Below are 24,576 nucleotides of genomic sequence, written 5' to 3'. Positions count from 1 at the left end.
AACTCTATTTGGTCCAAAAAGATCCATGTATATCAGTTGCAATGGTCTAGTAGTGGAAATATGTTTCTTAGTTTTAAAAGAAGTTTTTGTTTGTTTACCAAATTGACATGCATCACAAATTTTGTCTTTAAGAAAATTTGTTTTTGGTAAACCTCTCACAAGATCATTTTTTGAAAGTTTGGAAATAAGTTCCATGTTGGTATGACCTAATCTTCTATGCCATAACCAACTAGTTTCATTTTGAACTGAAAAGCAAATAGCATCTTGTGAGATAATTTCTTCAAAATCAATTGTATAAACATTATTGTTTCTAAAAGCAATAAAACAAATATTACAATCATGATCATTCAAAATAATGCACTTATCCATTTTGAAAGTAACTGTAAATCCTTTATCACATAATTGACTTATGCTCAAAAGATTATGTTTTAGACTTTCAACAAGTAGAACATCTTCAATTATGGGAGAAGATTCATTACCAATTTTACCTATTCCCACGATCTTTCCTTTCGAGTTGTCTCCAAATGTCACCTGTCCTTCTTCTTTAGATCTAAGATCAAAGAACTTAGTCTTGTCTCCCGTCATGTGTCTTGAACATCCACTATCTAAAAACTACTTGTTTTTGCTTGTGGATGACTTCATGCATACTTATAAAAACAATTAAAATGATTTTTCTTGGTACCCAAGTTCTTTGGATCCTTTATTTATTAGTATTAGAAGAAACAAGATTCTCAGGTACCCATATGGCTCTAACAATCATTGTATGATTTCTTCTAATAGGACAAGTATGATAATTATGACCATTTCTATTACAGAAATTGTAAATAGCATGTGACATATATGAAGAACTTGAATGATTATAATAATATCCTTTTTTGACAAAATTATTTTTATGAAAAGAATTTTGATTATTGGTCTTTGATATAGAAGGATTATCAAAGAAATTTTTATAAGGTTTGTATTTTTGTTTTGGCATATATCCCAAACCTGCCTTGTCAAAAACACATCTTTGACTACCAAGAAGTTTTTCAAAATTTCTTTTTCCATTCGTAAAATTTTCAACAATATTTTCTAAATCGGTTTTCTTCTTATTCAATTCAAGATTTTCATCTTTCAAAATGATATTTTCTTTTCTTAAAATATCAATTTCATTTGTTAAAGAAAAATTTTTCTTTTTCAAAATAGCATATTTGATACCCAATTTTTCAAATTCCTCATAAACCTCTTCTAAAACATTTTGCAATTCTTCATATGAAGGATCTTCAATATTATCAAGATTTGTTACCTTAATGTCATCTTTAGCCATAAGACAAAGATTTGCTGATTCTCCATTGCTTGCTTCACTATCTGAGCTACTTGAGTCATTATCCCATGTAGCTTTCATTGCTTTCTTGCCCTTGTTTCGATCTTTCTTTAGCAGAGGACAATCTGGCTTGATATGACCATACTTATTACATTTATAACAAATTAAAGTGTCATTTTTACCTGAATCTTTCTTGGAAAACTTTTTGAAAGATTTCCTTGGAAGAATTTTATTTTTCTTTAAGAACCTCTGAATTCTTCTTGTTATCATCGCAACTTCTTCATCTTTGTCTTCATTTTCCTCATCTTCATCACTTTCACTTTCATGAGGAACAGATTTAAGTGCCAACCTCTTCTTTGGCTTTCCTTCTTCTTTTCCTCTTTTCAATGTGTACTCATGAGTGATAAGTGGCCTGATGAGTTCATTCACTTCGAGCTTCTTGAGGTCTCTCAACACTTTTGGTAGAGAGTTGAGAATTTTTCTTACTATCTCCACCTTAGAATAAACTTTGCCAAGAGCTGTCAAGCTGTTTATGATGTTAGTAAAACGAGTGTGCATACTAGAAATAGATTCATCATCATTCATCTTAAACATTTCATATTCATGAGTAAGAATATAAATTTTTGATTCCTTGACTTGGGAAGTTCCTTCATAAGTAACTTCCAAGTTATCCCAGATTTCTTTTGCCGTAGCACAAGTCATTATTCTATTAAACTCATTTCCATTGAGAGCATTAAATAATAAATTCATAGCAGTTAAATTCAAAGTATAAAGTCTATCGTTTTCACGATCAAACTCTTCTTCTTCCTTTTTGACCTTTACTCCATCAACCACTTTTGTTGGAATATAAGGTCCATTTACAATATATTTCCAGATTTCTCGACCTTGAGCCTGAAGGAATATTCTCATTCTAACTTTCCAAAATGAGTAATTATCTCCACAAAAGAGTGGAGGCCGACTGCTAGATTGACCTTCACCAAATAAAGATGAAATGTTAGCCATAAGATCTTAACTCAAAAGATAGTTAATCTGATAATAGAACTCTTAGCTCTGATACCAATTGTTGCCCAGATGACTAATACAAGAGGTGGGGTGAATTGAGTTGTATTAAAAAAATAACAATTATAAATCAAATATATAATATAAAATATAAACAAAATATGAAATAACAATAAATATAAAGAGTAAGGGTAAGAGAGAAGCAAACTCAATATGTTAACGAGGTTCGGCCCCACTGCTTACGTCCTCGGCTCAAGCTACCCCTTGAGGATTCCCAAATTCACTACTCAACCTCCTTCAGGTGGAGATAGAAACCTATTACACCTTTGAATAACACCGCTACAAAGGATCCGTGTAGAGCACCATCTACACTTACAATCACCTTACACGTGGTGATTCAACTATTTCCCGTATAGAATACTTTCTACACGCACAAGGGTTATACACACCTTTTTTCTGATACAAGAGCTGATAGTGGGTAGGTTATCAGAAAACCCTCCTCAATGAGTGAAATAAGAACAATACAGCGCAAACTATATCTCTCAAAATGAATAAGGATTAAGACTCAATGCTTAGAGAAGAGAGAATGAAAGCTTTGAATGAATGTTGTATGCTCTTGGTATTGTAAATGTGAAGCTCTCAAATGATCTATTTATAGGTATATGAGACATCATATTCAAATTTAAAAAGATTCACATGTCAAAAATAACATCATTCACTTTTTCAAAAAATTCAAATAAAAGATTCTTCTTTTTCAATTGTCAAAGATAATATCATTCACTTTTTCAAAAAAATCAAGCCTAATATTTTACTTTTGACATATGACAAAAGGAGCATACTTTCCTTTTCAAAAAATTCAAACCTAATATTTTACTTTTTGCATATGACAAAAGGAGCACACTTTCCTTTTTAAAAAATTCAAACTTAATATTTTACTTTTTGTATATGACAAAAGGAGTACACTTTACTTTTCAAAATTTTCAAACAATATCATCTACCTTTTGTATAAGTCTAAAAAAGCATCAATCACTTTTGAAAATATTCAAATAAAACATGCACATGTGAAAGATGACAATCAATCATCTTTAATATTTTCAAAGTTCAACTCTTTAATCAAGGCATGCATATGTAAAAGATGACAATCAATAATCTTTAATATTTTCAAAGTTCAACCATTTAATCAAGGCATGCACATGTAAAAGATGACAATCAATCATCTTTCAAAATTTTCAAATTTAATTTTCAAAAATATTCATGCACATGTGGAAAATGTATTTTAATGCTTTATGATAAAATATTAATTTTGAGCATTAATCCTAATTTCGAATTTTAAGAGATTTACAATATTACTCTATGACTTTAATGTGAACTTGTTTCCTTCTTGCTCATGCTTGGTTCTTTGGTGTGTTTGACTCCATTATGCGGACAACTTGAGTTTGAAACTCCTTTATTCTTTGAATTCATTTGTTATCATCAAAATCCATGTGTAGATTTATAATCACATGAAACTTGAAACCTTGGGTTTAACACAATGGTCTTCTTGTCTTTAATGTCATGTCTTGTAACCTACAAGCAAATATTTTATCATCAATGCCCAAAGCAACTGGGACAAAACAAAAATTTAGAAATAATAGTATGATTAAACTACTTACGACATTGAGTAATCCAAAATAGGCAGTTGGACCAAAAGGTAGATGGCTATAGTCATACCATCTGGTACACCACGGTGTTCGTGAACTAAGATAACATCTGTAAAATCATGTGCATGGCAACTTTAAATAATTTCTTTATTAACCTGCAAAAATGAAATATTCAAAAATATGCTTGACGATGGAAAAGGACTACAATAGACGCATGCAAGTTTCAAAGCTACTACACCATTTACACTTTATTGATAATGGAAAGTTAAATTCAAAGCATGATAATGAAGAATGAATCTTGGTAACATTGAAAAACAAAATTTTTTCATTTTCTAGATAGTTATGCAGCTCCATGCTTCCAATCATCAAAATATGTTTGGCCCAAGTCCAATTCCATCCAAATTTTTGAATCTACAGGTGACTTAGAAAAGCCAAACTTTTCAAAAACTTTCCACCCTAGAATTCAACTTGCATGTTGTAATTTTGTGTCTGCTAACCCCGAAATAAAAAAAAATTTAAAAAAATAAAAAACATACTAGTTGTGCTTTCGTCCTCAATGTCTATTTGGTGCTGAAGCTCAGCCTCCTCAAGCTTTTGATTCCAGAATCAATGAAATAGCAAAAAAAATTCAAACTGCTTCAGATTTACATCCCACAGAGATAAAATAGAACTAGCGGAATCAGTAAAAGAAATGTATGAAATAGGCAAAATATGGTGGGCAAAACTACCGAAAGAGAGAAGACACCATGCGACAGTGAATCTGAGGGACAGGTTGAGATCCATGGATGATCTGAGTGCTGAGCTGTAGTGGGTCCAAATCCCCAGCATCTAAGACGTGGGGGAGGAGATTGGGAGGCGATGGCCTTCGTTCGGCGACATCGGTTGCAAAGAAAGAGAGAGGGCTTAGGGTGGGGTGCGGCACAGAGAGAAGGGGGGAAGAAGAGAAAAGGAGAAAGAAAAAATAAATAAAGAAAAGAACTTTATGGTTTTAACAAACGGAAACACGATAACAACGAAATGAAAGGGAAAAAAAACCAACATTGAAAAAATAAATTTGAATAGAAAGAACGAAGACATGAAGAACAAAAGAAAAGAAGAGAGAAGACGAAGAGAAGAAGAGAGAAAACGTTTGCTTTCGAAGAGAAGAGGAAAGAGAAGATGCAGACGAAAGAGACCGTGAAAGGGGGGGAAAAAAAGACTAAAGCTGCCAACCCTCTGAACGCTTGCACCAAAAGACCAAAAGCCCTCACTTGTATGGACATAAAAGAACATAATATAAGGATAAAAAGACACAACATGACACACACGGATTACACACAGAAACAGAATGAGAATTTACTGTTCATTTTTGTAGCAGTGAGATAGACATTTATTATTATAGAAATATATATATATTGAAAAATTATAATTGCAAGCAGAATTATGCACTAATATATGTACCAATCTAATATGATTGGTCAAAAAGTAAATTTTATTAAAAATAATGTTAATTTAAATTTTAAATAAAAAAATCAATATTAATATACAGATTAATACGTAACTTTACTTGTATATAATAAAATTTTATATATATATATATTTTTTGAAATACAAAACTCTATATATTTGTGCATGCAGAAACGTCGTCATGCCATTTTAAGGGGTTAAAAACTGCAATATATGAGTGGTTGTTCTGGAACCACGCGTACGTAGGCACCTGCGTGGCATTTATTCATTAATTGATTATCATTAGGTGAAGACTTGACAATAATTAGCTCCAAGAAAAAATCTTCACAACTTCTTAATATTCTACATTCTACATTTTTTTTAATTTTTATTATTTTATTTTTTATTAAATATTTAATATATAAATAATGAATAGAAGAATTAAATTAATTTAAAAAGAATAAATTCAAAAAAAAGTATTAAAAAAATATAAAAAAAAATTAAAAAAAAATGAAGTGTGGTGTGTTAGAAGGTTGTATATCATTTCCCTCTAGCTCCAATGTATAAACTTTCAAGATTCCTATATATATATATATATATATATATATGTATTAAAATATTGCTATGCACATGCATTTCAAGTTGAGACCTGTTTGTATCACGTGGCTCCAACAACATTCTGCTGTCCATATCCAGAATCCGATTGCCTCTGCAACTTTGAGAATTATTAATTATAAAGCTATCACGGCCTTGTGATCTCCGTACGTACTCACTATATTGGTATAGGAACTAATATCAATTGATTGGTATAATCTCATTTTATCTAATTTAATTATTATAATTTTTTAAAATTTTAAGATAAAAATAATATTAAAAATAATATTTTAATAATATTTTATTCAATTTTCATCTTACTTTATTTTATGATTTTATATGTGTAATCAAAGAAGGCATGTTGATGCAATTTTCAGCAATGCTTGTAGCACACTTAAACAATCTACAGTCAAAATAGGAACCTCAGAAAACCTAGTACGTGGGAGATGCCTTTGATGGTTAAATCAAAGAGGAATTGACTCTCTTACTGAATAATTAATAAAATCATTTATAGAACATACTGGTAGGGTATTGATAGGCATTGAAGTACTATTCTACCATGGCATGCATGACTCCTTTGGGGACATAATTCTTGGTGCATAGTATACTTAATTACCTAGTTCATAAGCACAATTTGATCGTTAATAACGTCTTCCAGCGTGAGTATCTTGCTTGGACTTATCTCTATAGATCTTGACATAAGTACGGTTAGTTGTGTTTTCATCTTGAGCATGATGTCTTCTTGAACTTTATTTTTGGGCTCGTACTGTGTGTACTGTGTTATTCTATCTTTCGGTTGCCTTCTACCACATGAATTCCTGGTGACTTTGTCATTGTCTACAAGCTAATTTTTCCTCGCCAACGATATTATATACATTTATGCCCAACAAAGCTCAAAATCTTTTATAATTGGGACTTGCAATATTGAGCAAGTATAAATTTATCATGGACTTCCTCAATATAAAAAAGGAAAAAGTAAAAGATAAAATCATTAGCTAGGATAACCTATTATTCATTTCAGGGTAGTGATAGGGTTACTACCCAATTACTACCCATTTACTACTTATAGTGTATTTGAAGTTTTTTTTCTTTTTAATCTTTTTATAATTTTTTAAGTAGTTTTTTAACATCTTTAATCATTAAGAAAAAATTAAAAAATATATAATTTTACTAATAGTCACTTTCTTAACCATTAAGTAAAATAATTTAAAAAAAAAAATCAAATACAAAAAGAGTAGTATGATGGTAGTAACACTATCATTATCTTTCAGGAAAAGAAAGTGATCTTTTATCTCTTTTTCTTATGCGTACGTAACATCGGCAAGGCCGAAGAGATGGAATAATATCATAGATCCTAGTGCATATGATATATCCAATACAAGAATTCATTGTCCATAATATATTAGTATTATTTTTTGAATAATTTTATTTATCATCATTTTTACTATTATCCGCTCAACATGATTCTAATTTGACGGAACATCAAATAATAGGTTCAGAAGTAGAATATAACAGATAGTTTTCATTTTTTAAATAACACATTATAGAATGATGAGAAGATAATGATAAAAGAAAGTGGGAAGCATTACTCTTATTTTCTAGTCATTTCTCTTAATATCATACAAGAGAGACAACTTACCCTTCAAAATTCTGGTGGTGGTGTTGTATTTTTACTTGCAACATCTTGAAGGAAAAACCTTATTTTATATATATATATATATATATATATAAAACTTGAATAATCAATCTTATAAAAGAACGATTTACATGCAAAATAGGAACAAAAGGTTTGAGAGAAAAAGTTTTATATCTATGAAACTAAATTCATTCCTTACTTATAAGAGGAATTAGACAGGGTGATCATTTTCTATTCATAATTTGCTCTGAAGCACTAAGCCAATTGCTCTACAAAGCATAATCTGAGAATATAATTTATGCACTTCCCATGGCAAGAAGACAGTTAAAATAAGTCATATGTTCTTTGCAGATGACTGCTTGTTATTCTGTCAAGTTTCATCAGTACAATGGAGATGAATGCTTCACTCGATTAGCCTATATGAATTAGCCTCTGGTCAAAGAATGAACAAAGAAAAATCTGCTATATTCTTCGGTTGAAACATAAAGGACTCTACCAGGGATAGCATTCTCAGTGTTGTAGGGGTGAGATCCCCCACTTCATATGAAACCTAGCTTGGATTACTAGCTTTGATAGGCAAGTCCAAAACTAAAGCATTTAAGAACATCTTGGATAAGGTGAGAGGTCAACTAAGCAATTGGAAGCAGAAATTTTTGTCAAAGGCAGGTAAGGAATTATTGCTTAAATCAGTGAAACAAGCAATTCCCACTTATTCTATGGGTGTTTTCAAATTTCCTAAAGGATTGCTACAAGAACTTAACAAATTGATGAAAGAATATTGGTGGGGTCAGATCAATCAAGAAAGGAAGCTTAGCCGGATTAATTGGCAGCAAATGGGAAGGTCAAAAACTGAAGGAGGATTGGGATTTAGAAATTATGAAGACTTCAATCTAGCTTTGTTAGCCAATAAAGGTTGGAGGATTATTAAAAAGCCAAATTCTCTAGTTGCAACAGTGTTAAAATATAAATATTTCTCCAATACCAGTTTTCTCAATGCCAAGTTGGGAATAAACCCATGTACATTTGGAGGAGTATTATGTCAGCTAGGCCTCTTTTACAAGAAGGGATTTCATGGACGATTGGGAATGGCAAGTCAGTTAGAATATGGCAGGACAAATGGCTACCACAACCCACTTCATTCAAACCTCAAATTGGTATTCATACTTTGGGGATGAGGCAAAAGTTGAGGCACTTATTGATGAAGGAACAAAGGAATGTGATCATAACTTAATACAGGCTACATTCTCTCAGCAAGAAGCTGAACTGATCAGTCAGATTCCACTTATAAATTGTAACAGAGAAGACACTCTAAGATGGAGATGCACAGTAAATGGAATATTCATAGTGAGGAGTGTATATTACCTTCAAGGGGAAATTCGAGATAGGCAAAAGGGTCAATGCTCACAAGTAACTCAAACTCAAGAAGAATGGACCAGGATTTGGAAGCTACTGATCACACCAGCAACTAAGAACTTTATGTGGAGAGCCTGTCTCAACATTCTTCCTACTAAGGCTAAACTAAGCAAGAAGAAAATTCTGGATGATCCAACTTGTCCTATCTGTCTAAGAGAACCTGAAACAATTGAGCATATACTTTGGGAGTGTCCATCAGCTGCAGATATCTTGAGACAATGTTCAAGGAAAATTCAAAAACCCCAGATAAATTACAACAGTTTTAGGAACATTGTGGAAGACATGTTCAGCAAGCTTAATCAAGAGGAAATGGCAGAATTTTCTATGATCCTAACCAGCATATGGTGGAAAAGGAATCAATATGTGTTTAAAAACATCATGATTGATCCAAAGTCTATGATATATAGGAACTAGCAGGCGCTACAAGAATTAACTTCATCAACACACATAGCAATCACTCATCAAACAAGGTCGACTACAAGGGAAACCACATGGATGCGACCTCCTCCAAACTATTGTAAAATCAATTGGGATGTAGCAGTTGACAAACATCATTGCAAGATTGGGATTGGCATAGTGGTTAGAGATGAACAAGGAAATTTCCTTACTTCTATGAGGAAGAACCAAGTATCATCTCCTAACCCACAACAAGCAGAAGTAATGGCGGCTCTCACAGCTATCAGATTTGGCAATGATTTGGGTATGAGAAAAATGATAATGGAAGGTGACTCAAAAAGAGTTATAGAAGCAACCCAATAACAACCGGAAGATGATAGTTATTTTGATTTGATAATATCATAAATCAGAGCTAGTTTCAAATGTTTTGAAGAATGTAAAATTAGACATACATTTAGAGAAGCAAATGTACTAGCTCATACACTAGGCAAGAATGCTTTGTCGATCCGAGACTGTATAGTGGATATGGAGGTTACACCTTCATGTATTTACTCTATTTCTGTTTAACAGTTAATATATGATCTGAGGCTTTTTCAAAAAAAAAAAAATCATTCCTAAAACTAACGAAATTATATTAAGAAGAAAATAAAATTAACATAAAAAATATTGGGCCCAACGTACATGTGCTGTGAAAAAGTAGCAGCCAGTAGTCAACGAAATTTCATATGACGTGAGTCGTGACGTGAGGAGTCATCCACCGGCAAGTTTGACTTTAGTTATTATAATAGGAGTACTAGTCGTCGTTAGGAAAGAAAAAGTAGTGGACAAAGCAAAGCCGACGAAGGATATTGAAGTTTAACAACCATCTTGATTTCAATTTGGTCAATGCATGACATAAGTAGACTTATTGCACCCCTCTCGAGTGCATGCTCTTTGAATATATGTTGTTAATTATTTATTTACCATATCAAGAGTCTCGACCTATCCTTTTTTTTTTAAGTAATATCCCATTAATTATTAGTTCTCGATTTGGTTTAATAAACAGTCTCATCTCAATATCTAACACTATTCAAACCCAAATAGTTTTTAATTTTTAATTTTTTTAACTAATCATTATAACTTTACCTAACTTTCAAACAAACACAAAAAATAATTTAGTTTTTTCAAAATTTAAAATAAAACTTATATTAAAAAATTATATTATAACAATATTTTAATTTTATAATATCTTTATTCAATTTTTTATCTCTCTTTTCTCAAAACCTATCAAACAACTTAACTCAAATAATTTTATTACTATTAACAAATTATCTCATTATTATTCACGATTTCTCATCTCTTCTCATTATTTGTGTAACTAAAGGCCTTAAACAATATTAGACATTTTTAAATTATTATCAAAATAGGATGGGACGTAAACAAGACTCTTAACACCAATATTTTTAGATTTAGTTGGAATTTGTCAAACCACAACAGCTACCAGTACAGGTTAGCCCACTACGAAAAAATGGAGATGCTGGCGGGTTAGTAGAGATAAGATAAGCCGTAGGTCTAGAGATACGTTGCCTTGGCCCGTGTCACCATGCATGGGATGAGAATTGAGTGGTGCACCAGAAGTAGATGAAGAAAAAGATGCAGAAGTGGCGGTGGATTTGGTGCAAGTGCAGGATTATTAGAGGAAAGGTGGAGGGGCAGGTTCAGGAGGGACTGAGGAGGTCTCTGGTGGAGATAGAGGTGATGATCTGGAGGGTACAAGAGTACAAGGGTCATCAGCATTGCAAAGACAAACGGATGTTTTTTTGTTGTAGAAGTGATCGGTGAAGATTGAGAAACGATGGAAGTGAGTTAGTCGGAGCAAGTTCGAAAAAACTAACAAAATCATAGACAAACGAATCATAGTAGTGTCTTGGATTCATCTAAGAAAACATGTGCTGAAGTCGGTTTTTGGTCAATGGGTTGGAAGGGGAGGAGGATCCCTTCCCGACGTGCTGAGGTGGCATTGGTTTGGGTCGGTGCTATATGGGGCACTTAGTGTGTTGGGCTTGGATCAGTGCTATTTGGGCTCCCGGATGATCCGGTACGGCTATACGGTATTGGTACGTATCCATGACAATGAACAGCAGATAAATGTAGGAAAAATAGAGAGAGATAGACATGCAGATTTATGTGCTTCGATACTGGATCTACGTCCACGGGGGCTTGGGGATGAAAGAATCCACTATAATAAACTTGATTTACAATCTCTTAGGATTTCTTGTCCTCATTGTACAATAAATTTCATAGATCTCTCTTCAAGGTCTCGACTCTATCACTGGAACCTATGTCTGGAGGTTGAAGAAGCCTTTCCCCTGAAGCTTAGGCAAAAGTCTACCCGAAGGTCATATGAAGGTTCCCTCAAGTCATTAGTCCTTTGCTTTTTATCTCTTACCTTTCCCTCCTTTATGTCACATCACCCTCCTTTTTGTCCCCTCCTCTCTTTTCCTTATGACTCATGATACCACACCTTGCCTCCTCTCACTTCTTCATCCCGTACCCTCTCATTTTTTCCTTCTTTTGTCTTCTAATGATAGCCTTTTGATGGGCTAAGCCTTCTAAGTCTTTTTGTGCCCTGTGACAAAAATCTTCCCAACAACATGCTTGGAATGTGTCGATCAAGGCAATGAAATCCCGTATGGATCGAGTGGGCAATAACCAATAAAAATGTAGTGTAAAAAATTGTATATTCAAGTATGTTTATTCATTGTACAAGAAATGCCTAGTTATAATTGAATAGGCCTATAGTAAATAAGGATATAAAATTATAATATAAATACAAATGCAATCAAGGCTTAATGTCAAAATATTTTAACCTAAGAATATTCCATAATATGGTAATATTCTAAGATACACCAAATTATGAAAATATTCTGAAACATATTAGGACGTATTCCTAGATATACTAATATCTCCCCTCAAACTTGAAGTCAATTGGAGTTTAGAAACAAGATCACTTAGCCAACTAGGTGAATGGGATCTTGTGAATATGTCAGCAAGTTTAATTTCAAAGGAGTGTAAGTGAAGGTGGCCCTGCAAAAGATGATGTCGTACAAAGTGACAATCACTTTTAATGTGTTAGTGCACTAATAAAACACGCCGTTGTGAGCTATCTATATGGCCTTCTAGTTATCACAATATAAATGAGCTAGTCATTTGGGGAGCACCCATGTCAGTCAAAAGCCATCATAACTATAAAAAGTTCAGATTTAGTGTATGCTAGTGCACAATACTCAACCTCGATGCTTGAATAGGAGAGAACAGACTGCTTCTTAATACGTCAAGAAATCGAGAAAGTGCCAAGTAGGAAACAATAACCTATAGTAGAGCGATAATTAGTGGAATGACCAACCCAATCAACATCAGTAAGCTTGAAGCTCAAGCGATGAATGTGAGGAGTGCAAGCCATGGAACAAACTACCCTTGATATAAGATAGAATATGAAGAACAATCGCAAAGTGAGTGGAGGGAGGTGCACTTACGAATTGGCTAACTAAATAAACTGCATATGAGATGTTAGGTCGAGTATAGTTTAGTATAGGACACTGCCAACAAGTTGTCGATATAGTATCACATTGGTAAGCAAGGTATTGTCTATTGCTAAAAGCTTGACATTATACTCAAGAGGACTATCAACTATTTACTATCAACCTAGCTTTGAAGTCAAATAATAGCCATCTTTACTGGAAGTAACCTCAAGACTAAGAAAGCAGTTAAGATGTCCTACATTTGTCATTTCAAAATTTTGATGAACAAAACCCTAAAGATCTCGAATACCAATAATGTCACCACAGGAATAATTATATGATCAACTTAAAGAAAATGAAGGATAATACCAGCCTCGATAGTACGAAGAAAGAGGGCATAATAGTATGAACTAGGAACAAAGCCTTGTTGAGATACCACATATCAAAATTTGTTAAACCAAGCACGATGAGTTTGCTTAAGTCCATAAAGAGCCCTCCAAAGACGACATACTTTGTGGGGAGGGTGGTCATAGCTTGATAGAGGCAGCATGTAGATTTCCCTAGTAAGATCACCATTGAGGAACGTATTTTTAACATCCATTTAAAATCCATTTAAAATAGTTGTTGTAACACCCCTCCCATGATTAATAATAAAGTTACTCTTTTAAAAATTATCGAGGAGCCAGATAGCTACTATTGAACCTAACTTAAAAAAATATATATTTATTTATTATAAAGGAAACGCTAAGCACAAAGATTTCATAAATAAAATCATTCTTTATTAAAATATTGAGATCATAAAAAAGAGTGCGCAGAAACATTTGTTAAAATTTCTTAAAGTTCATGCTATAAAATCATAGCTTAACATTAATGTACATGATCTAGGCCCTTGTCACGCCTCCCTAGACTAAGTCCCATCCTACAACATTACTTTCATAAAATTTTTTGACCTGAGTGGTTTAAAAACATAAAAAACTAAAATGACTCTATGACTCAGTAAGAAACCTATAATAAAGTAAACATAATTAATGTAATGTTTTCATAAAATATTTTTTTTATCTGAAAGCTTAAAATCATGATTATTCATACGTACGCTATGACATGCATGATTTATCTTACTTATCATACTAGCTCACACACATAACCCTGTGTGCAAGATTGTACACAGACCCCACATCCCACCGCTGCAAGGGGGTTGCTAATAGTATTCTAGTATACTATGAGGGACCACACTTATGTCCATGGTTTGCATGTCCACTCGTAAATAGCATTGGTACCATGCATCTAATGGTCATCTTATCAACTGCTCTAAGTTTATCTTATACTTGATCTTATGACGTGAAATACATGAGATGCATAATATATACATAAAGGGAAAAGTCTTTTGTCCATAAACCCAGTGAGGAAATCCCTAACTCCTTCCATCTGAGCGTCAGCAAGATCCACTGGATCAACCAACAAATCTCCATGCGTATCTTTGGTCATCTGTTATAACACCTGCACAGAATTGCCCTGGCATGGCCATTTGAGAATTTAACTCTTATTATTGGTGATTAAGTTCAAATCATCTTCAAAGCCACTATTGTTAGGGATAAGGATAGATAGCGATTCCCACTTACAAAACTGTTGTAAACCATCGTATGAGAAAGAGATGGTCATCTAACCATACTTTTAGCATTACCATCCGATTAGCACAAGAAGCACCAAGATTAACCATCGAGCAACGTGCATGCAAACACCTAGCATGTTGTGCTCTAAAGCTTGCCCATTGATGCCCTTTGATAATCGAACTAAAAACTAAAATAAAGTATGCTCGAGCAAGGCCATCTTCACAAGACCCTACTCGAGATCACTGAGCAGGAAGAAAAATGCCCTTGCTCTGGACTACAAAGCAAGGTTGACTTCACAAAACTCTAATTGGGATCACCTAGCGGGAAAAATGGTATGTTCTTACTCAAGATTACCAAGCAAGGCCTACCTCCGCAAAACCCTAATCATAATCATTAAGGAGAAAGAAAGTATGATGTAGCTTAGGATTTACCGAGCAAGGCCAATGTTCACAAGAAGTTGCTTGGGATAATTGAGCAGAGGAAGAACATATGCCCTTAATCAAAAATCCCTAAAAGGCCAAGCTCGATGATCCCGAGCAAGGCCTATCTGCACAATACCCTACTCGAAATCACCGAGCACGAAGAAAGTATGCTCTTGCTTGAAAATTCCGAACAATGCCTATCTTCACAAGACTCTAATTAGAATCCAGAAGAAAGTATGCTCTTGCTCAAGAATACAAGCAAGTCTGATCTTCACAAGAAGCTGCTTGAGATAATTATCTTGAGTAGAGGAAGAAAATAAGCCCTTATGACCAATGCCTTGGGTCAAGATTCCTGAGCAAGAACAATCTTCACAAAAAGCTGATCAGGATAATACAGTAGAGGAAGAAAATAAGCCCTTGCTCGAAATCACCAAGTAAGCCAAGGCTTTTGCTCGCAATTACATAGGAATGTTTATCTCCACAAAATCCTATTTGGGATCTATGAGCAAGAAAAAAGTATGGTCTTGCTTATGATTCCTAAGTAAAGCCCATCTCCACAAAACCCTATTTAAGATAATGAGCAGAGGAAGAAAATAAACACTTACTTGGAATCACCAAGCTAGGCCAATTCTCTTGCTTGATATCATCGAGTAAGGCCTACCTCCACAAGATCTTGCTTAGAATCAGTAAACAGAAAAAAGTATGGTCTTGTTCAAATTTACCGAGCAAGGCCGATATTCCAAAGAAGCTACTCTAGATAAGCAAGTTGATGAGTAAAATAAGCCAATGCTCAAAGTCACCAAGCAATGCCAATTTCTAGCTTGCAATTACTGAGTAGGAGAAATGAAGCCCTTGCTTGGTGGCTAGCTTGGAGAGGCAAAGTGCATGCCTCCAAGCGGGCACCACAGAAATCAAGAGCTTGTGTGGGGAGTAAGCCATGGATGAGTGTTCTAAGCACACCACTAGCCGCTGGTGGCATATATAAATATATATATATATATATATATATATTACAATTATAGATTTGCACCCCCATCAAACTATTAGTAGAGGTGTAAAAAAAAAAACAATGAATTGGTAAATTGGACCGGACCAGACCAAATCGATGGGATCAGTTCGGTCCTAAGTTTGGTTTGGTGCAGTACCGATTTTATTTTTCTGGAAACCGGTCAAAATCAATCTGGTTCTAATTTTTTCTTTTTTTTAAACCGAATCGAACCAATTTATATATATTTTAATTTTTTTTTATTGTATATAATTTTTATATATAATATATAATTTTGTGTTATATGATAAATTACTAATTAATATAATATTAAATTTTAAAATCTTATATAATTTTGTTTATTATATTAATAGTCCTACTAATACTATATCACTATATATTATAATATATTATAATATATCACCATATTATATGTTATAATATATCAATATAGTCTATAATACAATTATAATATATATTATAATATACTATAATATATTATCACTATAGTATTATATACTATAATATAAGTATATAATATAATACATTAAAATCGAAAAACCGGACCGAATTAGATTAAAAACTTGTAAACTGGAATAGCGGTTTAGAAGGGTAATTAGTGCGTAATTAATTTTGAAAAATGCAAAATCAGTACATATCAGTTCGATCATAAATTTTGTCCAAAATCGGACCGAACTGGACCCGTTACACCCCTAACTATTAGGAGTTTTACAATTTGTACCCCCAAACTATTAGAATTGATATTCAAACTATAAAAAACTAACAATTCACACCCAATTGAATTGTGGTCGTTGAGATGAACGAAAAATAGATTATGTGACATAATCTCGATTGTCATATTTTAGTGAAGAGTGCAAAGTGTCAATTTTTAGAAGATTGAGGGTATAATGTGTCAATTTTAGTACTTCTGGTGTGAAGTACAAAATCATTGGTGCTTCGAGTGTGTAAAGTGTATTTTTTGTGTTAATAAGATCAACTTCCCTAGAATCTTGAAGATTTTTAATCAGTTGAATTTCTAAAAGAATGCAAACCCATGTCAAAGACTTGGATTATTCATACATAACCTTCAAATCATATCTACTAGCAATTAACATTTATTGGGAAAGAGATCTGTTGTGCTACCCACAATAATAGTACTATAATAAAGAGACAATAAAACGTTGGAGTTATGACATCTATTAAAACGAACCTCCTTTGATGATATTTCACAGAGCAAGCCAGTGACTGGAATATATGCCTTGTATTGTAATTACAAATCGATTTTGATGCCATCCCCAATCTACAGAGTTGTCGTTGGATGGTTAACATCTCCGAAAAGAATGTAAACGATGATTTTGTCCCAGTATAAAATCAAAGTGTCTCAAACAGGCTTTGTTACAGCCTCCAGATCAGTTTACCATTTGTAATTAAACATGTACAAAGCCAATCACTAAAAATTCCAGAGAAGAGATGCGAAATGGCAGGCAGGCTTCCCATTCAGTTCACCATTTACATTCGTAGTGTCTTGGTTTGGTTATCCTGGTGCTATTACAAGACAATCTTGTGAAAACCAAAGGCATGGTCAATCCAACTAAACCAAACTTGGATGAGAACGGGAACAGTGATCCAAGAGGAAAAATAAGTGGTATTTTTATCTTGCCCCATGGTTCTTTAGGGCATAATTACCTTAGCTCTAATTCAGACATGTGGACATGTTAGAAACTTAGAACACCCACTTCCTGCAGGTATTGACAATTGAAAATTCTGAAAGTATCTGACTGCTAAAATTTTGACCACAATTTCACACTAGGAGTGGTCAGAGTTTGAACCACCTCCCCCTATAGGCCTTTTCAAAATTTCAGAATCTGCTCAGATGAAAATCGATACTCGACTCAAGCAAAGCTAAAGTGAATTTCTCGTAGACAAAGCACAGGAAAGAGTCGGTTATGCTTGGTAAATTATGATCATAAATTTGAGCACGTGGTTGCTTTTTCTTGAGAGTACCTATTAAAAACAGAGAGCTGCTACGATCACAAAAAGATTCTACAAAAGCAAATCTACAAACTGAAATGGTTTCATATGATACATTAGATTTACTTTACAATAAAAATAGCTTTAAAATCTAACGTACCACGTCTAGCCACGTCAATTTGTGGATTTACTTTTGTAGGATCTCTTCGTGGCTAAAGCATTTTTCTTAAAAAAAAATTAATCATCAAAACACAGATTCCCTTATGAAAATTAAATGGTGATGGTGCCCTTTTTTCTTTTTCTTTTTCTTTTTTTTTAAGTAATAAGAAATTTTATTGATATAAAGAAAGACGTAAGTCAGGTACACCAGGAGTATACATGTGAATACACCGCTTTAAGAACTAGAAACTGCTACAAGGAAATCATGAAAGTTGAGACCATTAAAATATAAAGCAATGGCCCACGTAAAAAAAGTCTTCCATAAATAACTCCTAAACTCTTCTCCAGATCTTTTGTGATCCTCAAAATGTCTATCATTTCTTTCACTCCATATGCACCAAAGAATACAAATGGGGATCATCTTCCACATCGCTGCAATCTGTGTTGTCCCTGAGATTCCTCTCCAACTTGCCAGTAGTTCAACTACCATTCTCAGCATTGTCCATGCTAGCCCCATTCTGCTAAACAAATGATTCCATGCATCTCGGGCAAAGTCACAATGTAGGAGTAAATGGTCCACTATTTCCCCACTGTTTTTGCACAAACAGCACCGATCCACAATTATCAGACCACGCCTTCTTAAGTTATCAATGGTTAGGACCTTCTCAAAGGCTGCTATCCAAACAAAGAACGCAGCTTTGGGAAGTGCTTTATTCCTCCATATGCTCTTCAACGAAAAGTTGGACGAAGGTTGGGCTGTAAGTGTCTCATAAAAAGAACCTATCGAGAATTTCCCTTTCCGAGAAGGTCTCCAAACCAACGTATCTTCAGTTGTAACAGCAAGGGAGATATTATGGAGCAGGTTAAAAAAATCCACTAGCATACCCACTTCCCAATCATGAGCCTCCCTAGTGAGATTGATGTTCCACGCTTGGGCATCATGTGTAGTACCCCACAAGTCAGCCACCATTGCATCTTTTTCCCTTGCAATGCTGAAAATAGTGGGGTAAACAGCCTTAAGAGCAGTATCACCCACCCACACATCATGCCAAAAATTGATCCTTTGGCCATTCCCCATACACAGCCCGGTGTTACTAGAAAATACCCCCAACCTTTCCTTATATGCTTCCATAACCCTACACCATATGTCCCCCTCCCCTCCTTAGAGCACCAACCCCCCCTTGCACTCCCATACTTCACATCAATCACCCCTTTCCATAAGGTTTCTCTCTCGTAATTATAGCGACACAACTATTTCCCTAGTAAGGCCTTATTAAATACCCTCATATTTTGAACCCCCAAACCAACCTCTCTCAATGGTGCACACACCTTATCCCACCCAATTAAATGAAATTTAAACTTATCCCCCAGATCACTTCACAAAAAGTCACTTTGAAGTTTTTCAATCTTTGAAGCAATGCTAGCTGGAAGGGGGAATAGAGACAAGAAATAAGTAGGGAGGTTAGATAAAGTACTCTTAACAAGTGTGATCCGCCCTTAGATAAATATAACATTTTCCACCCGACTAGTCTGCGCTCTAATTTTTCTACAACCTCTGCCCAAATTATCTTAACTTTAAAGCTGCACCCAATGGAAGACCAAGATACTTCATTGGTAACGAAGAGACCCCACACCCCAAGATGTTGGTCAACCCCCAAATGTTTCTTACATCCCCCCACTGCCACCATCTCCGTCTTTGGTGCCCTTTAGGTAAATGAAAATATAGCCATGATTTGTTTTCAAGAAGAGGACGATACACCAATTTTATTATTAACTCTCACTCATGGAGGAGGATACCATGGTTACAACCAACACCTTGGGGTTACAATAATTCAAAAAATCTGAATCAAGGTTCAAAATCCAAATCTAAGTTATACTGCAGAAAATGCAAACTAACATAGCGTTCTATGCACACTCCAAACTGACTTGCAACGAATCTGCAGAATCCCTGACCTTTTTACTTTCAGAATACCCTTGAGTTCATGTGGAAGGTCTCTCCATTCCTTTAACTGCGAGGTCTTTCCTGGTGTCCCTAATTTAGCTAAAAAATCTACAGCTATGTTGACCTCCTATAAATGCTGGAGTATTGAAACTCACAAGATCGGCATAGAGGGGATATTTCATTCCACAGATTCCAAAGAAACCAAGGAATGCCGTGCAAACCTGTCATTCAGTCCACTAACACCCTTGAACCAGATTCTATCTCTCAACCTCCACTAAATTGTCTTCAACACATAAGCTTAAGCCATCCAAGATTGCTTTAACTTCTGCCATGGTATTAGTACCTACTGCATAAAACTTGGAGAAAGCAACTACAAGTTTCCCATCTCCAACCCCCTCCACCTCCACTATCCCCCGGGTTACCCAAGGAGTAGCCATCTAAGTTGAGTTTCACTCTTCCTGCAGCTGGTTTGCACCACTTTTAACTGATAAAAAATTTACTCTTATTCCATCCTAAAACATTTCTACTATATGGCTCTGATTTGGAAGCTTCTTGTATTGTGCTTTAATTTCTTTCCCCTTTGTTCTTCTGGTTGCCATGGTTGTTGGGATTCCCCTTCCTAAGGTGTATCCCTCGTGTGGTTGACAGGAGAATCATCAGAAGTTTATGGGGATGCCCTTATGTGGGTTGGGCTTTCCTTGCATTGAGTGGGGCTTCCTATGGTATCATTGTGATGTGGGACAAGAGGATTGTGGAACTCCTTGAGGAGTGTATTTAGGAATCTTTGGTGGCTTGTCTCTTTAAGAATGTGGATGATGGGTTTGAATGGGCTTTCGCAGGTGTTTACAGGCCTAATTCGTATAGTTGTAAAAGGCCCTTCTGGGATGAGCTTGCTGGAGTGTATGGCTGGTGGGCTGTACCTTGGTGTATTGGAAGGGATTTCAATGTGACTCAGTTCACGAGTGAAAGGTTGGGAAAGCATCGTTTAAGTCCGAATATGGAAGACTTTTGTGACTTTATCTTTGATCCGCAATTACTGGACTTGCTTTTGGAATGGGTCAACTTCACTTGGTCCAACAACTGTGTTTGGTCAAGGTTGGACAGATTTATTGTTTCCCCTTCTTGAGAGGCTCATTTTCTGGAGTGCTGCTAAAAAAAGAATGCTTAGGGCTTGTTTAGATCATTTTCCTATTATTTTGGATTGTGGGGGTATTCATGGGAGTTGTAGGTATTTCAAGTTCAAAAATATGTGATTAAAAGCTGAAGTGGATATGGTGAGACAATGGAGGTTTATTGATACCTCGAGTTTTATATTGGCCAATAAGCTTAAAGCTTTAAATAATGATCTGAAGAAATGGAATGTGGAAGTTTTTGGGAACGTCGATTGTGAAAGGAAGTGTCTCTTTGAGGAATTGCTTAGGTTGGAGGAGAGGGCTGAGATTGGGGCTTTATCGGAGGAGGAAATGAGCAGAAAAAATTCAGTAACAGATGAACTTGAAAAGGTGATTTTGTTGGAGGAGATTTTCTGGAGGCAGAAATCTCAGGCTTTGTGGCTAAATGAAGGAGATTGATGTACTAAATACTTTCATCGGGTTGCCAATTCTCATCATTGGAACGATGCTATGAAGATGCTTCTTTCCGGTGATCGTGTTATTCATGATCCAGCTGATATGAAGAACCTTGTGGTTCATTATTATGAAACACTTCTATCGGAACAACACCCGTGGAGGCCAAATCTTGATGGGCTGGCTTTTGAGACTATAGATATTCCGAGTTCAAATTGGTTGGAGAGACCATTTGAGGAGGTGCACCTTGTGGTTACAGGAATGGCAAGGGACAAAGCTCTAGGGCTGGATGGTTTCCCTATGGCATTCTTTCAAGAGTGTTGGGAGGTTGTACAGGGAGACATGAGCATTTTTCATAAGTTCGATGCCTATAAAAACTCTAAGAAATGTCTTAATACAACTTTTCTTGCCTCATTCCTAAAAAGGCAGGGGGCAACATATGTTAAGGATTTCCCATTTCCGTCCTATTAGCCTTATAAATGGGGTTTATAGATTATCTCCAAAGTTCTTGCTAACTGTTTGAGTATAGTTATGGAGAGATTATCTTCAAGTACAGTTATGGAGTGATTGTCTCGAAACCTCAAAATGCTTTTATTAAGGGGGCATCAAATCCTTGATTCAGTTATTACTGAAAATGAATGTTTGGAGAACAGATTGAAAATGGGAGTGTCAGGCCTTTTATGTAAGCTGGGTATGAAAAAAGCATTTGACCATGTGAATTGGCATTTCCTCTTCTTTTAATGGCATGGCCTTTCATGATTTTCTTGCCTCTAATGTGCCTATCTAGTTAGGGCATCAGAGTTGTACTACTGGCTTTGCCATTCTTTGATCAATATAATTTGTTTATTTATCAAAAATAAATAAATACATAAAAATTTGGGATTTCCTCTTCTATTTACTTGAGACGTGGTTTCAAGGAGAGATGGCATATGTGGATAAAACATTGTATAACTACGATTCGGGTTATATGTTTTGGTCAATGAAACCCCTACTAATTTTTTTAATATCTCACAGAGCTTGAGACAAGGGGAATCAATCTTCCCTTTTCATTTTGTGATTGTTATAGATGCACTTAGTCGCATGTTGGAAGCTATCGGTGGCGCTGATTTTTTATCAGGCTTCTCGGTGGGATGCATTAACAATGGTTTCATTAATGTGTCCCATCTTCTTTTTGCAAATGACACTTTATTATTTTGTGACAGGTCACATGTAGTCTATGAAGGCTTTATTGATTTGTTTTGAAGTTGTTTCCAGTCTTAAGGTGAACCTTGGGAAATCTGAGATGGCACTGGTGGGCGGTGTTAGGAATATTAAAAGTTGGCAACTATTTTGGGCGGTAAGGTTGCTTCAATGCCTATGAAATACTTGGGCCTTCCACTTGGGGCCCCTTTCAAGGCTAATGCTATATGGGATGGGGTGGTGGAAAAAATTGAAGAGATTGGCTGGATGGAAAGGTTGTACTTGTCTATAGGGTGAAGAACCACACTTATTAGTACACTTTCTAACTTTTCCACATATTCTTTTATCTCCTTTTCCTTTGCCGGAAAGTGTGGCTAATCAAATTGAGCAGAGTTTCCGAGCCTTCATGTAGGGTGGAATTGGAGAGGATACTAAGTTCCACTTGGTCAAGAGGAATAAGGTATGTACACCGATCTCTAGTGGAGGGTTGGGAATACACGATCTAAGAATCTTCAATAAGGCACTTCTTGGGAAGTGATTATGGAGGTATCATCATGAAGGGGAATCTTACTGGAAGACAATTCTTAAGTCGAAGTATTGGAGTTTGCAAGGGGGGTTGGCGTTCAAATGAAGTGGGAAGTGTGCATGGTGTTGGTTTGGGGAAGAACATTAGAAATGGATGGGAGGATTTTTCTCGGTTTATTAAATTCAAGGTTGGTGATGGTGAGACCATGAGAGGATCAGCTTTTGGCATGAGTTATGGTGTGGCGATTCAGCTTTTAAGACCACATTTCCCTCTCTTTTTACGCTGGCCCTTAATTAGGAGGCTTCGGTGTGAGTTGCTAGATTGTTCTAGTGGGTTCCCTTTGTGGAATGTCTATTTCAGTAGTGCTGCCTGTGATTGGGAAATTGGAACTATTTCTAATTTTTACAGCTTATTGTATTCCTTGCAAATTGGTAATTATGAGGTGGACAAAATGCTGTGGATGAAGACTAGGAATTGAAAATTTTATGTACGGTCATCGTAGAAGGCTTTGTCAAAGCCAAAATCATATTTCGTTCCATTGGAAGTCTATTTGGAAAAGTAAGGTGCCACCTAAGATTGCCTTCTTTGGGTGGACAGCAGTTCTTGGGAAAGTTGACGTTGGATAATTTGAGAAAGAGGGGTCTTGTCGTAATGGAATGGTGTTATATGTGTAAGAAGAATGGAGAATCAGTGGACCATCTTTACTCCATTGTGAGGTGGCAAGAATGTTATGGGCGGAGATCTTTTATAGAGTGGGTATTGCTTGGGTAATGCCCATGCCTGATTTACTTGCATGTTGGCAAAGATGCAGGGCCAATTCACACATTGAGGAAGTATGGAGGAAGATTCCTCTATGTTATGGATTGAGAGCAATGGTTGAAGTTTTGAATACAAGGAGCGTTCTCCAGATGAGCTAAGATGTTTCTTCTTCCATACATTATTTCTTTGGGCATCCTCGTGTGTACTTAAACGGAGCTTGCTTCAATGACACTCTTGTATCCCTTTCCAGCTCTTTTTTATGTGACTAGGTGTATGTTATTTGTATACCTCCTGTGTACTTGGGCTGTGCTTATTTATTTCTATTAATAAAATGTTTGTCTTACTTATCAAAAAATAAAAATAAAAAATAAAACCCTGAACTTTAAAGAACTCAAAACTCCATAAAAATATCAAAAGCTAACAACTGATAAAAATTGACTTTTATTCCGTCTTCCAACAATTCTCCTATATAGCTTTGATTTCAAAGCTTATCGGTATTGTGTTTTAATTTCTTTGCCCTTTGTTCTTGTGGTTGTGATTGTTGTTGGTATT

General features: G+C 35.2%; 2 protein-coding genes across 2 annotated transcripts; one reads left to right on the top strand and one right to left on the bottom strand.

The window, feature by feature from the left end:
- The first annotated feature begins 8,701 nt into the window (after positions 1-8,701).
- On the top strand, positions 8,702-9,424 carry LOC122312691. Its single transcript, XM_043127354.1, has one exon. It carries the CDS (start codon positions 8,702-8,704, stop codon positions 9,422-9,424), a length of 723 nt encoding a protein of 240 aa, XP_042983288.1.
- An 8,305-nt stretch (positions 9,425-17,729) lies between these two features.
- Positions 17,730-19,185, bottom strand: LOC122312690. Its single transcript, XM_043127353.1, has 2 exons — positions 18,462-19,185; positions 17,730-17,788 (listed from the first exon to the last, which is right to left on the bottom strand). The coding sequence occupies exons 1-2, from the start codon at positions 19,183-19,185 to the stop codon at positions 17,730-17,732; spliced, it is 783 nt and encodes a 260-aa protein (XP_042983287.1).
- Between the last annotated feature and the right edge of the window lie 5,391 nt (positions 19,186-24,576).

The sequence above is a fragment of the Carya illinoinensis genome, chromosome 6 (genome assembly GCF_018687715.1).
Source record: "Carya illinoinensis cultivar Pawnee chromosome 6, C.illinoinensisPawnee_v1, whole genome shotgun sequence".
Lineage (NCBI taxonomy): Eukaryota > Viridiplantae > Streptophyta > Magnoliopsida > Fagales > Juglandaceae > Carya > Carya illinoinensis.
Note: the sequence above shows the minus strand (reverse complement) of the source record. Positions and strands in the feature narration are given on the sequence as shown.